Source organism: Neolamprologus multifasciatus, chromosome 3 (genome assembly GCF_963576455.1).
Source record: "Neolamprologus multifasciatus chromosome 3, fNeoMul1.2, whole genome shotgun sequence".
In the NCBI taxonomy this organism is placed as follows: Eukaryota; Metazoa; Chordata; class Actinopteri; order Cichliformes; family Cichlidae; genus Neolamprologus; species Neolamprologus multifasciatus.
Genome location: NC_140441.1, coordinates 19,884,129 through 19,898,503, shown reverse-complemented (window position 1 = coordinate 19,898,503; position 14,375 = coordinate 19,884,129). Strand labels below are relative to the sequence as shown.

The window sequence follows — 14,375 nt, the reverse complement described above, 5'->3', positions numbered from 1 at the left end:
TCAGCTCTAGCTTGGTGCTGCGTGTGTTGTTTTGTGGTTGTTCTTGTTCTTGTTGATGATGTGTCCAATCTGTACAAGTTGATCAAGCGTCCTTAATACGAACCATGTGCTTAAAGTCAGCAGATGTCTGCTTTTGCATTGTTTGTGAAATGTGCGTTTAATATTTAGCAGATCGGGGGAGGGGGGGGGAGCTTTGTTTTAAAGACGCATGTCACCTCTCCCCTCCATAAACTCAGAATGTATGGATTTTTCTTCTGGCCTGTGCTGATTTTTATCCTCCAAGATTGTTTTGGTGCGAGTTGCCCAGTTTGGGAGATATCAGCTGTAAGCTGAGACGTCTGCCTTCTTCTATTCAATATAATGGAACCAGATGGCTCTCGCTTTACCGTGCTGAGAGTGCCAAAAAAAAAAAAAACAAAGAAAAAAGATGCATCGGAAAAGCGAAGAAGGAAAAGTAGAAATTCATTCAGCTATTTCTGAATAGGAGGAGAAATATGTGGGCACGAATCGTGAAGTGAATACTCAAAAATCTTGTTATGAGCAGTTTCATCAGGAGCTTTGACTGCATGAGCCAGCTAACATGACAGCTCAGCTGATCCATTGTAATATTTGCATCCTGTCACGCTGTCACAAGCACGATCTCTGGATACGGCTGGCCGACGTGGTTCACTTAGAAAGAAAATATCTGAAACAGCTGAACAACTCGCAGCAAAGCAAACTAGGTCACATGTGGATAAAATATGGCCCGAGGTCCAGAACGGGCCCGTGGACCATCTAGAGCTGGCCCCTGACGTCCTAAGAGGAAAACTAAGCACACAACCATAAAAATACCAATAAAAAGCAGCACTGTGATAACAGATATTGAGGCGAAGGACTGTTACAAGTCTGCACTGCTCAATTTCAACTTAAAGCACTCCACTATTTTGTAATGATCTATAACAGTTTTACTCTAATGGTAAATGAGGCCGTATTTATGTAGATGCAACAATTCAACAAGTTTTCCTTTGCTTAGTGTGAAAAAAAACTTGACCTGCCCCTCATCTAAAGGAATAAATATTCTTATTTTGTATTCAAATATGCAATTTCTAAAAAATCTTTAATCTAGAAATTTTTGTCTTAGTTTCAGTAATCAATTGGGGAGCGTTTCTAATATGTGCCAGTTACCATTGTTTACTTGTGAATAGTGGTTTCAGACGGTCAGAGGCAAAGATTGATTAATATGATCAACATGGACATCTGATCAGATTTAAGAACAGACCAAGTGCTTTAAGCTTTATTTCTCACTTTATATTAAATGCAGCGGTTTAAAAAAAGACACATGTGGACTGTAACGCAAGCCAAAGCAATGAGCCTTTTGTTTTATTACACTTCTCTAAAAGGTTGTTGTTTTTTTGTTTTTTGGGGGGGGAGGGTACTCAGAGAGAGAGAAACCAGTTTATTTTCTATATTCTGATTGTTTTTAATCAGGGCTTCATATATCATCCACGGCCTGTGTAACAGAACATTCTACTCCTAAAAACACACCTGCTGACGGTGTTTTCCTCGACTCCCAAACCCCCTCTCTAGAAACGTTTGATCCTAACGTCCCGACAAAACAAAAGCAAATGCTGAAATCTGCCTTCAGATAAAAGTAAGAATTTACCGTTCACCTGTAGCGTCTCTGCTTAATCATTCGTGTCAGCTTAGTTGGCTGCTGAGAAAGAAACCTGAGCCTGATCACAGATTACCATCACCGAATGAGCACTAGTGACACTCAGTGGATTATCCAGGGACAGCCAGTCCTAAAATGTGAGGTAACAGATGAATTGCCTTTGAACATATTAAAGGGACAGATCACTCCAACATCAAAATGACATGTTTTGACCACTGATCTGTAGCTCCAATTATCCTTCTAGATCAGGGGTATCAAACATGCAGCCCAGGGGCCAAATCCCGGCCAGTCAAAGGGTCCCCCTGGCCCACTGCGCGGCTTCAGAAGGTGGGAAATAAAAATGCTTTGAATTCATTAATAAAGTATTTCTAGATTTTAAAGTTGTTTGGATTATAAATAATTGAAATACTCTTTGTTGTTTCACTCTGAAGGTTTTGTACTTTTGTACATCAGCTGTGATCCCTAGATTTTAACACACGTGCAATTACAGTAGCTCATGACTGTTGGAAAAACAGACCTGCAGGTACGAGTCTGACTTCATTCAGTCCGTTTATTTTGTAATGTTGCCTGTAGGTGATATTAACACTGAGATGCATTTAACTGTTGATTGGGACATGTGTGTTTCGTGCTGAAATAAACAGCACTTTTTCTTATCACTGTAAGAAAATCACACAGACCTGGTCCCTTTATGAATTTTGGACCTGTTTCCATCCTGACTGATACGCTCCCCAGTGTTCATACGTTTCTCCTTTTAAATCAGTTTTAAATTAAATGAGTTACTCTGAGGGTAAACACAAGCGTCCACCTGTCTTGAGTTGGTGCAAAATTGGACACATATGCTTATTTTTTACAAAACAACAATAATATATTGAATAATATCTTAACCTTTTTTGTGTTGACTGTTTTATTTATAATCTATACCACATTTAAAGAACAGAAGCTGACAAAAAAATAGTTTCAAAATACATAAAAATCTGAAAGTTGTATTTTGTTGTGTTAACTAATAATTGTGGAAAGTACACATCACAATGGTCATTAAAATTGATGATGATTAATCTCATAAATCATGCTTTGCCCTGAATAAGCTGATTTTATAGGTTAAAAGTATCGGTACTAGTATTGGCAACACTGCTGGGGAATGCACAAATAAATATCACCAGGTAACCTAAAACCGAGTTAAACTGGAACACCATTAGCACCGGTGTGTGGACGAGTATCCTCCCACCTGCACAGTTCAGGGTCTCATGATCATGTGGAGGGGCAGAGGCGAGCAGGCGAGAAAGCTGCTCGCTGACGTCCTGCTGCCTGCCTACAGCAATGACTCATTGGTCTACAGTCACGTGATAGTCACAGTCATGCCTTCTGATTGGTCCAGAATCTAATGCAGACGACCAATCATCCCGCGAGGCGGAAATAACGTCTCCAAAACGACAACTACGTAGCGGGAAATTTAAAGGAGAAGCAGCTGGTAACACTGCACAGTTTCTGCAATTTTAGGTTTTACGTTAATTTACAGTTTAAAATGGTATCTTTAGAGCTTTAAGCGATGTTTCCTGGTTTTCTCTGTGGACGCGGTATGTTAGCGCTAGTTTAGTGTTTCCTCGTAAAATCTCGTAAAAGTATTGACTGCAATGAACGCTGTATTTATTTTGACATGTTGCTCAAAAAGGCTATAAATCTGTAACTTAGCAGTTTTCTGTCCTCTCTATCAGCCATTCCTCCTTCTTGTTTCACAGGGGTCACCGATGCAAGTCATCTGCCTCCATCATCCTACTCTGTCATACCAACCCTCTACATATCCACCTACACTACATCCATGAATCTCCTATGTGGACTTCCTCTTTTCCTCCTGCCTGGCAGCTCCATCTTCAACATTCTTTGTCCAGTATATCCACTGTCCCACCTCTGCACATGTCCAAACCATCTCAGCCTGAGCTGTCCGTCTGATGTACACATTTTCAGTCTTTCTATCAGTCCCACCATCTCCAAATTATAGATCACAGCAGATCTCTCTACCATCTTGTAATCCTCCCTGTCACTCTTGTTCAGTGTTGGGTAAGTTACTTTAAAATAGTAACTTAGTTACATTACTAGTTACTTCTATCAAAAGTAACTCAGTTACTTCAAGTTACTCGTTACTTTCAAAGTAACTAGTTACTAGGGAAAGTAACTTTGGTTTTACTCAGAATTCTCTTGTTAATGTGTTGCTTCCATAACTTTGCCAGTCTTCTAGCTTGCTTACTTGCCACAAGTGCACTGTGCCACCTACCAATAGAAAGGAAAAGATAATGTGCATATTTCCACGAGAGAAATCCCACGCCTGGACCGTCATTGACTGCTGCCATGATTCTAGCCTACGTCACAGCGTCATGTGCGCCTTTTACATCCAACACAAAAACTGCAGTCGTGGTGCTTTGATTGTACTCAGAACTCGGAAATTCTGCCTTCTGAATAGGAAGATGTAGGTAACACCAGACTGCAGATGAGCTGCATACAGAGCTGGACTGGGACATTTTGACTAGAGACTGGCCCGCCATTATAGGAAAAATCATAAAGCCTTTGAATGAAAACAAACGCTGTTGTGACAGTGATGAGTTTTGATGGTATATATGCATCAATCGTTTGTTGTAAGAGGCAGATAATTATTTTTTAAAAGCTAGACATTTTAAATGAGAATAAGAAAGAAAAGTATTTCTTTGTGCCCCCCTCTCCCTGTTAATGCCCTACATGGCCCCCCTGGCAAAACTTTGCTAGATCCGCACCTGCACAGTTACCAGCTGTCAGCTACCTAAAAAAGGATCCTGGTGTTATTTGTCTCTCAGAAACAGTTCATAACTTCCCTTCAACTCATTTATGTCACCTAAAAGGTAAACCTGTTTCTCCATCACCTGCTCAGCTCTGATGATTCAGTAAGGACATCTCCTGGTTTCATCGTCATGTTTCCCTCTCACCAGATAACCAGATGACCAGCAGCTTTTTTGCAGCTGTGGCTCCAGCAAACATCAGCTGATACTAGAAATTAATATTAAATAAATTCTAACAACTGCTGATCAAGCTTAAACGTGCTGCGGTTGTTTAACGCGACATCGGCTGGTTTCCTCTTTCTGGCGCAAAGTGGGCGATAAACAAACAAGAGAGCCGATCAGCTGATCATTGATCAGTTTCATGATTGAAGTAGAAACAGGAGAGGGAGGGGGGAGAATTAAAGAAGAAGAGGCAGCTGTGCAGCAAAGACAGAATAACTCCAGCTTTGTGTCTTTTTTCATTGTAGCTGAATTACGGGACAAACTGTTCCTTTTCACCTCAATAAGAAACGCGTAATATTTTCTCTGAATACCAGACGGGACGGTTGGCAACTCTAATAACTTATGAACAAAATAAAGTTCAACATCATTAACTTCATAGCACCCACCCAGCTGTATAGAAACTCCGTCATGCTAGCTAGTACACAGTACGGGAAAAGTCAGAATAACAAAAATAAACTCCACCTAAACTTGGTTTATATCTGACCCAGATAGACTGCAGGTCATAACTTCTTACCTGAAGTTCAGTTCACACTTGGACCGGCGGCCGCCTCGGGTCTCTCTTCCTTCTGCGTCCCCTTTCCCTCCTCCACCTGCTGCCTCCACCACTTGCTAACGTTACTGAATCTGTGGAAGCTCCGCGATAGCCACCACACGAAGTAACGAGTAACGACCCTATCTAAATCCCAGTAACGACTAACGCGTTCCTGATTTTGGCATAAGAACTAGTTACCGTGCTCGTTACCACAATAATAACGTAGTTACTGTAACGCGTTACTTAATAACGCGCTAGTCCCAACACTGCTCTTGTTGTTATCCTCCTGTCACAAATCACCCTGACACTTGTCTCCACCCACTCCGCCCTGCCTGTGCTCTCTTTCACGTGCACACTGTCTGTTGCTTTCGATGGATGATCTCAGGTATCCAGTGGAGCAGAACCACTGGATCATCATAGTGCAGGGTTTTGGGTGACAACATGTCCCTATTTATGTGGGACTGCACTTGTCCCCCTATGCCACACCTGGAGACAATAACCCACATTTTGATTGGCTCTGCAGAACATGCACTGTTCCAAAATCTGTCTTTTACCCAGTGTATATGAAGGAAAACTTTTTTTTATAATACTCAGCAAAAGATTGTCTAATGCCATACTCATCAGGGAAAGTTACACGTCACTAAAATGTCACAAGCTAGCAGATTATGTTCAGTATGATGGAAAGAACTGCAGAAAAATGAAGCAGCAGTATGTGCTGAAAATGGAGTAATGAAATAACAGTGAAATAAAAGACTTTATTGGAACATATAAATACTGTTGCGTGAGACCATAAGAACAAGCTTAAGCTTCCTTTTATCCTCATTGTGTTTACCTAGCAAGAGAGTTGGAAGTGTGTTAGATTTGACCTCTATATGCTAAATACATCTGGGAAAATGTACATTTTAGTGTACTGTACAAACATTTCAGGCGACCTCTCAACTATGTTGACATGTCCCACTTCACCCCAGTTACACACAGCGTTTGCCCTACATTTAGTTTGTTGGGATCTGGTCAAACTAGTAGGGGCAAAGTTACAGAAGATGCCTTTAACTATTCTCTGGTCATCATAATAAGACGATGCAGAAGGAGAGCAGAAAATAATTCATTCCTAATTTCTGTCTAGAAGCAGCACACAAAGAGGTTCCAAAGAAATCTGAGTTGTTGTAAAATTAAAAAAAAAAAACAGTTCTGTTAGTCAGAGTGGTATTTGGTCAAGCATTGCAGTTTTTTTTTTTAATCAAATGGTCAAAAACAAAATGTAAAAAACATGACGTTTTTTTTCCTTTTTTCTTTTTTCCTCGTAAATTTGTACATTTACCATTTTTTTCTCAGAATTTTTCCTTTTTTTCTCCCAAATTTGCAAATTCTTTGCTATTATTCTTTTGCTATTATCGCCTACTGGTGTTGGCCAGAGGGGCCGATGGCTCAATATGGCAGCCTTGCAGCCTTGCTTCTGCCCCATAGATTTGGCTGTGGCTGCGGCTGGTCGTTGTCCTGGTCGTTGTGTCCTTGGGCAAGACACTTTACCCTACCGCCTACTGGTGTTGGCCAGAGGGGCCGATGGCGCGATATGGCAGCCTCGCTTCGCAGCCTCGCTTCTGCCCCAGCTGCCCCAGGGCTGTGGCCTCCACCAGTGTGTGAATGTGAGAGTGAATGAATAGTGGAATTGTAAAGCGCTTTGGGTGCCTTGAAAAGCGCTATATAAATCCAATCCATTATTATTATTATTATTATTATTATTATTATTATTATTATTGTCAATTAAATTGATAAATTTGCATTTGTATTTTTCTCTCAGAATTTTCTTTTACATTTTCTTTTCTCAGGTAACTCGAAGATTTCTTTCTGGTAAATTAGATAACCTCCGGTTCTTCTAAAGATTTGTTGTTCTTGTTTTTTTAGTTTAATATTTTTAATTTAAACCCATTTTTTTTTGACAAATGAAAAATTTCAACTTAACCTTGAAAAGTAAAGCAATGCAGCTTTGCCCTTTTTACTTTATAGATTTGAGTTAACCATTTTTTCACTTAAATGTCTTTTTCATGAGTTTTCCTATTTTTCTTCTACATTTATGAATTTCTTTTCAATCAAATTTGCCAATTCTTGTGTCTCTAAAACCTTTTTCTTCAAAATTTACAAGTGTTTTCTCATCACAAATTTGTGACTTTAATCTCAAATGCCACTTTGTTTTTTTCTTGGCTTTACAAATGTGTAAAGCTATCATAAACACTTGGATTGCTATGTAATTTTCAGTCTTTTAAACACCACAAGTCGAAGGCCACTTACTTGTTTATTAAAGTGAAAGCAGACATTTCCAAAACTGGCCACTCAAATGAGAAAAATCTTGATGGATAAACAATACTAAACCTCGGGGGAGAAATATTTCAGTGAGATTCAAACTGTCTCTTTAATCTCTTCATGAAAAGGATGAGTCAGTCATTGTCTGGGAAATGGTTGTGGTCTCCTGCAAATAGTTGTTTCGGTTAAAGCCCAACAAACTGCTGAATCTGACTAAGAACAGATCCTTTTTTTCTACAGCACATGTTGTAGCTTTTGAAGGCAGGGGCACATAGATGGTACCATAGTAATAATAATAATGGCTCTATCACAATGTCCCATTATGTCAGAACACAAAATGCCATAACCCTAAAAGCAGCAGCATGGACGGCAGCCATCAGTAATCCCTTCATTTAGATGAGTGCTGACACCTTCTGTGATCAGCTAGTATGTATGAGAGCGTGTGACAGGGAAGAGTTGTGGCCTGTTTGCTGTTCATCTTGCATTTCCCACCTTTCACGGCCTGATTGTGTGCAGCAGAAGAACAAAGAGCTTTGAGTTCTCTCTCCCCCTTCACTGCAACATTTTACACACACACCGAGCCATGGCTGGCAGCGGTCAATCAAGGTTCCTGTGTAATGTGTAAACACGTGTGGGTTGGCTAAGGTCACTCACCTGGACCGCAGTCGTGTCCTCACATGAATAAAACGAGGGTGGAAGATTGACGGACTGATAAAAACACACTTTTTAATTTCTAATATTGCAACAGACCCTTTAAAACCCTGTTACGGGTTCAGATATTGAGGGTGAGCACAAAAACAACAATGGTCCAGAAGAGCTTCGGTCAAACAATGATTTTAATGAACACACGCGTGGGGAGATGAACACTGCACAAAGACAGCATCGATCTCCGCCCAATGATACACAAGCAGTTGTTTTATACCATCAGGGTTTTGTTTATGACGCCCCCTCATGCGTCAAACAAATACAATTCATGCATAAGTTTCAAAAACAACAAACGTTCTGTTGACAACTTTTGACACATTTAAAAGGACCTGGCACCTGGCCTCCTCTCGAGGCCAGGTGCTTTCTATTAATCTTCTAACTCTCGCTTATCTCCTGGAACAAACTGTCCCTTAGGCAGACACAATTTTGCAGTCACAAGCTTTTGCAAACTATTATGTGAACTCTTACCTAAACATGAGTCTAACTACTGTTTCTGTGTGTATGTCTCGACCTCCAACGCACTCAGCCTCACCCCGACCGTTGGCGCTTCTGGCCTTTTACCAGACAGAAGCTCTCTGTGATAGGTGTAATAATCATAACTAAGAACATGTGTAATCTATTGAATAAATGCTTTGATGAAATGATAATTAATGTAATGGTAATGATGATGGTTATGAATAGTAGCAGTAAAATATTTCCCTGATCTCCACAACCCCCACAGTTTCTTTCTTCTGTTTGCCTGCTGTACTTCACATTCACCACCCACAGCCATCTGCATTCCTGCAAACACTGGTCTCAACCAGCACAGCCTTCCAGCCTCAGGGATCGATAGATTGTCCTGACCGTGGCATATATGCCCTCTGGATCCCAGGAATTGTGACAGCAGATGCCAGCAAACTGCACACTTTTCCACAATCTCTCTGCTCCTCATCCTAACTCGACCTCCATCTGCACCGCGGTGTAGCTGGACCAACCGTGGGCTGTGGGGACTGAACGCTGCAAGGCCTGGGTCAGTGAATGTGCTGCAGGATGACTTGGAAAGCAATGGCAGGTGCACTACTGCTCACTCTGAGCCTTATTTTGCTGGGGTGGGGAGCTGAGGGCCAGGGAAACGGACGTGATAAGGTATGTTAGTGCAATGCACAATGCCTAGAATTAAAATGTGCACTCGGTGTGTGTGTAGGAAGTATCATCTATATGCACCTTTTCAGCCTTTAATAAAGTCCCTGATTCTCTGCAGAAGCATGGATGACTGTAGTGGCATATATTGTTTCTGCACACTTACATGCTACAGCTCCTGATGATTGGAAATATCTGCCTGTATCATTTAGATACATCTTTTTCTTCTAGAAAAATCTACTTTGTTGGCTCATAGGTTATGTTTTAAAGAATAAAAGTCTAAGGGGGAGGGGGGGGGATCCCAACATTTGCTTAGACTTTGCTCAGTTTGCTCAGTTTGCTCAGTTTGTGGATGCATCAGCACAATTAAGATAAGAGAAGAAATATTTACTTTTGTCCCAGTTTTTGGGAAATTACTAACACAAAAAGAAAAGCAAGACTTGTTTTTCCTCTTAAATGTTCTACATACACATGGTTCATATCCACAAGTGAGTGTTGTGTGGTTGCTCTTGTCAATGAAATGCAGTGATGTGGCACTTCATCACCATTTAATAATTTCTGCACACTGCTCTGTTCAGCTTTTTTTTTAAAGTCAAATCAATAACTGAATAAATTTAATCTCTCGGTTTAATGTGGTTTTAACGAGCAGCCAATGAAGATCTCTGAGTGTAAAATACTGAGGCTGAGTTCAATAAATTAGAGCTGCGTGTAATAAAAAGCTGTGAGTAACGACCTAAGTGTCAGTTCAGTGCGAGATGAAGCTTGTGTCTTCCAGAAAGAGGTGCCAGGCAGTTCTACCGTCAATCTGGGCCAGAACATGCACGACTGGAGGCCGCTGATCCACACAATGGTCAACCTTAGTGAGATCCGCAGGTACGTGTGCGACGGGGCAAATCAGTGCACCGTCAAGCCTGCACAGCAGCTCATCTGTGGGCAAGAAGGTGCACACGATTCTTCTGGGATTTCAAATTAAAACGTGACCTTGAAGTTCAGTTTTTACTGAACAGGCGTACATGAGCTCTCTAAGATCAGTCAAAGATAAATAAGCAGGTTGTCTTATTAATGCACCAATGAGCAGCCGTCACTCCAATTTACTGTATCTTTATTCTGCCACGCAGCATCAAATCCTCCTTTCAATTCCGGACATTTGACCCAGAAGGTCTGGTTTTCTACGGAGACACAAAAAACGGGGATGACTGGTTTATTTTGTCGCTGAAAGACGGCGTCCCTCTGATGCAGATCAGCAAAGAAGGTGTGCTCGTCAGCGTAGCGGGTACCCCGAGGCTCAATGATGGGAAATGGCACACAGTAAGCCTCCAGTGATCACTTAGAAATCAGTTTGTTGAACTCCAACTGGCTAAAGAACTGCTTTATGTTGCTTTTTTAAAACTCGCCCCCTTATGCTTCTCCTTATTTTCTGTCATACATATATCCTCACAGTAGTGGATGTTCATATTAAATATTGAGGTCAGTTTATATGCAAATTATTATGGTCATCGTCATATAAGGGAAACAGCTGTGAGCACACAAATTCCACCCATCTGCTCCTCGTGGTTTGTTTGCAAGAGACAGCCAATCAGAAGAAAGCTGGAGTGGACTTGAAGGGGGAGTGGCTAAAACTGCTGGTTTTGGGCCTGGAGAGAACTCAGGAGCTGCTCCAAGGCTCCGTATGAGAAATTATGAAGAGCTCCTTGAGAGCGCGAGAATAAAAACATGCTGGAAATGAGCATAACAGCTCATCTTAAAACTGGCTAACTGTACCGTTTGTTGTTCTCTTGATGCCACCAAGATGGAAGTGAGCAACCAGGGCAAATTCGTAAATCTGGAGGTGGATGGCACTGGCGGGCTGGTGGTGGGCATACATTCCAAGGAGATGAAGGAGGTCGTTTACGGTAAACTTCGACTGTCCCTTGGCGGGATGCTGATCAGCAAAGAACAGATGATTGTTCAGGTACTGTGTGTATTTTGCACCATTTGTTTTAAACTGCACTTCAGCTGCAAATAAACCAGATGCTGTTTTCCTTTCCTTGCACAAGACCTCTCGAAAATAGCTTATTAAACATGTTTGAACCATCCCTCCTCTTCCTTTAGTTCAATCCCAAAATGGATGGCTGTGTGCGGAAAGGCAAGTGGCTGAACCTCACCATCCCATGGGTGGCAGAGCCAGACGAGCTACAGCCTTGCTATGAAAACATACAACCTGGCAGCTACTTCCCTGGCACAGGATTTGCCATTTTCAACACCTCAGGTGGGAACACTCTGCTAAATTATCCCAGATACGAGCAAGTGTTTACACTCCTTTATTCAATAACAAGCTTTCCAGCTGGCCCGGATATTGCATTTATGCATGATATGGCATCTCGGGTAGCAATATTTCTCCTACTTCTAAGTAGGTACTCCTTCTGATCAGATTCAGCACGTTAATTTGTATTTATTGGAAGTGGTTTTAACTCAACACATCAGCAAATGACTTTTTTCTTCTTTTTTTCCCAGATTTCCAAATTGATGGAGATAACGAGGTCCATATTGAACTGTGGGGGGATTTCAGCCAGATGGACGGGACCCTTTTGAGCATCAAAGCTGATGGGGAGGAGCTCATGTTCTCTGTGGTAGCTGATAATAACACTAAGGTATCCCCATAAGTCAGATGTATTTGCCCTCAAAGCGGGATTATTAACTTAGCAATGATGTTTGTTTCATGCAAATAACACACACAGATCAGTGTACGTCACAGTTCTGTTTCCATTTGGCATTCAGAACTTCACATTCACCTCTAGAGAAGAGGTGTTCACCATGAAAAACACTTTCAAGAGGCTCCAAATTAAGTTTCTGAAGGATTCGCTGAGGGTGGTTAAACATGAGGAAGAATCATCGGCTGATTTTTCAGTCAGTGCAGGGAGCAACACTGGTTATTTATCAGCATGGAGAGATGGTCATCTTGCCATTGGAGGCCTTTTGGGTGAGACTGCAGCTCTAAAGTATTTCAGTCTAATCCTGTATTACTGTGCAGCAACACAAAAAAAGGATCTGCTCTGTGTAACTCGTGAAGACGGTTGTTTTCTTCATCTATTTTGTCTTTTCAGGTGAGAATGACGACGATGTCGGCTCCCAGTTCTTGACAGGCTGTCTGGAAAAGATCCAGGTCCAAGGGAAGGATTTGGATCTGGATTTGGCACGCGTCAAACACGTGTCCGTTTCCTCTCACAGCTGCCCCGCTTAAACCACGAAAGCATGCTTACACTTTATGGTATGCTGAGTAGACATGGTGTTTGCAGTGATGAGCACTAAAGTGTTTTAAGTCAGAATTTTATACTTGTACCAGTGAATCTCCAAAGTCTAAATAATTTAGTGCTAAATATTAATATTTTACGAGATGTCTCTTCCACTTTCCCACTTTTAACACAACATACAGATAAATCTGATAAATGTGAGCAGTTTTGTGACCCTGGTACGTGCAACAGCAAGCTTTTGAATAAAATATGACTTTCCCTAAAATGGTTTCTGATACACATTAATTTTTCTGGTATATTTTAAGGCAAAATAGAGGAGTAAAATGTGTAACAAATAAAACTGTTATGTTATTTTGTTATGAACACCTTTATTCTTCAGCACAGCCGGAACTCTCTTAGGCTGTTTTTTTTTTCGGGGGGCGGAGGGGTGGGGGTCATTTCTTTAAAGGGGCGATCGTGGCTCAAGAGTTGGGAGTTCGCCTTGTAATCGGAAGGTTGCCGGTTCGAGCCCCGGCTCGGACAGTACCGGTCGTTGCGTCCTTGGGCAAGGTACTTCACCCGTTACCTACTGGTGGTGGTCAGAGGGCCCGGTGGTGCCAGTGTCCCTGTCAGTGCGCCCCAGGGTGGCTGACACCCTGGGTGTCCCTGTCAGTGCGCCCCAGGGTGGCTGTGGCTACAATGTAGCTTGCCATCACCAGTGTGTGAATGTGTGGATGACTGAATGTGTAAAGCGCTTTGGGGTCCTTAGGGACTAGTAAACCGTACAAATACAGGCCATTTACCATTTAAGTAGTCTCCAGGAATAGTTGTCCGGGCTTCCTGAAGGACATTCAAGGCTGTGTTTTGTCCTGTTCTATGTTAACATGATGGTCACCCACATTGATCATTTATCCAATCCTCTACTCTCGGCTGATTATCTATCAGCTCAAATACAGTCATTTATAACCCGGTTAGACCTCTTAGATCTTTTGCCACGAGGCTACCATCACTGAGTGTAGTCGATTTCCTTTAAAGCCAAATTTGAATTCTAATTTTCTTCAATTCTTTCAACTTACGTTCAGCCAGTCTTTTCACGCATGCATCACAAGAACCCACTCGCTCTCGCCGAGTGACTGATCTTAGACATGAAAATTGCTCCCTCTAGTGGTTAATTGAACATAATGTTAAATTCATCAGAGACTTGTGTATGACGTCATCTATCCCATAAAATTAGATACACGGAAAAAGTCCAAATATTACTTATCAACTTTAAATTATGAAAGCAGAAAAGAAGAACGATTAGAGCAAATATGAATAAAACGCTCAAGATCAGTTTCAGATAAAATGATGTCTGCTCGCTCGTTTCTGTATCCACTTATCGCTGCAAGAAGTCATCAAAATGTTATGTGCAGCTTTGAAATGAACTGGAAGATGTGAGAGGTCGGGAAACACAGACAGATAAATAGATTTATTTTTATTCAGAACATTATATACATTTGTTTCCCAGGACAGCATTAAACTAGCAATAAATACAATAAAAATATAATAACACCTATTAATATTTAACTAGAAAATCATATAATAATAAAAACACATACATAAAGCGATAAAAATGAAAACTGATAACGAACGTGACTCTAACTGTAGTTAAAGTAGAAAGTTTTTGGCCCTCGAGCCAATAAAGTGAGAAATAATCAAAAACAAGTGTACGACGAGGCTACGTTGAATGTAAAAACGTTAGCTTCTGAAGCAAAGCGTTTATATAGGCTTTAAAATGACGCCACGCTTTCAGTCATTAAAGCCTGAGGTGCGGTTGCTAACGATTCCGCACATCT

At 41.3% G+C, this 14,375-nt stretch overlaps 1 protein-coding gene across 1 annotated transcript; it reads left to right on the top strand.

Moving 5' to 3' along the window:
* Positions 1 to 9,006: 9,006 nt before the first annotated feature.
* On the top strand, positions 9,007 to 12,826 carry shbg (sex hormone-binding globulin). The gene is made up of 8 exons (XM_085137797.1): positions 9,007 to 9,337; positions 10,107 to 10,204; positions 10,450 to 10,639; positions 11,121 to 11,282; positions 11,423 to 11,579; positions 11,825 to 11,961; positions 12,089 to 12,290; positions 12,415 to 12,826. The coding sequence occupies exons 1-8, from the start codon at positions 9,230 to 9,232 to the stop codon at positions 12,549 to 12,551; spliced, it is 1,191 nt and encodes a 396-aa protein (XP_084993923.1). The 5' UTR covers positions 9,007 to 9,229; the 3' UTR covers positions 12,552 to 12,826.
* Positions 12,827 to 14,375: the final 1,549 nt, after the last annotated feature.

Coding starts and splice junctions, on each gene's coding strand:
- shbg (XM_085137797.1), top strand. CDS start 9,230: ATGTGCTGCAGGATGACTTGGAAAGCAATGGCAGGTGCACTACTGCTC. Junction 11,580..11,824: donor TGCCATTTTCAACACCTCAG/GTGGGAACACTC, acceptor TTTTTTTCCCAG/ATTTCCAAATTGATGGAGAT. Junction 11,962..12,088: donor TAGCTGATAATAACACTAAG/GTATCCCCATAA, acceptor TTTGGCATTCAG/AACTTCACATTCACCTCTAG.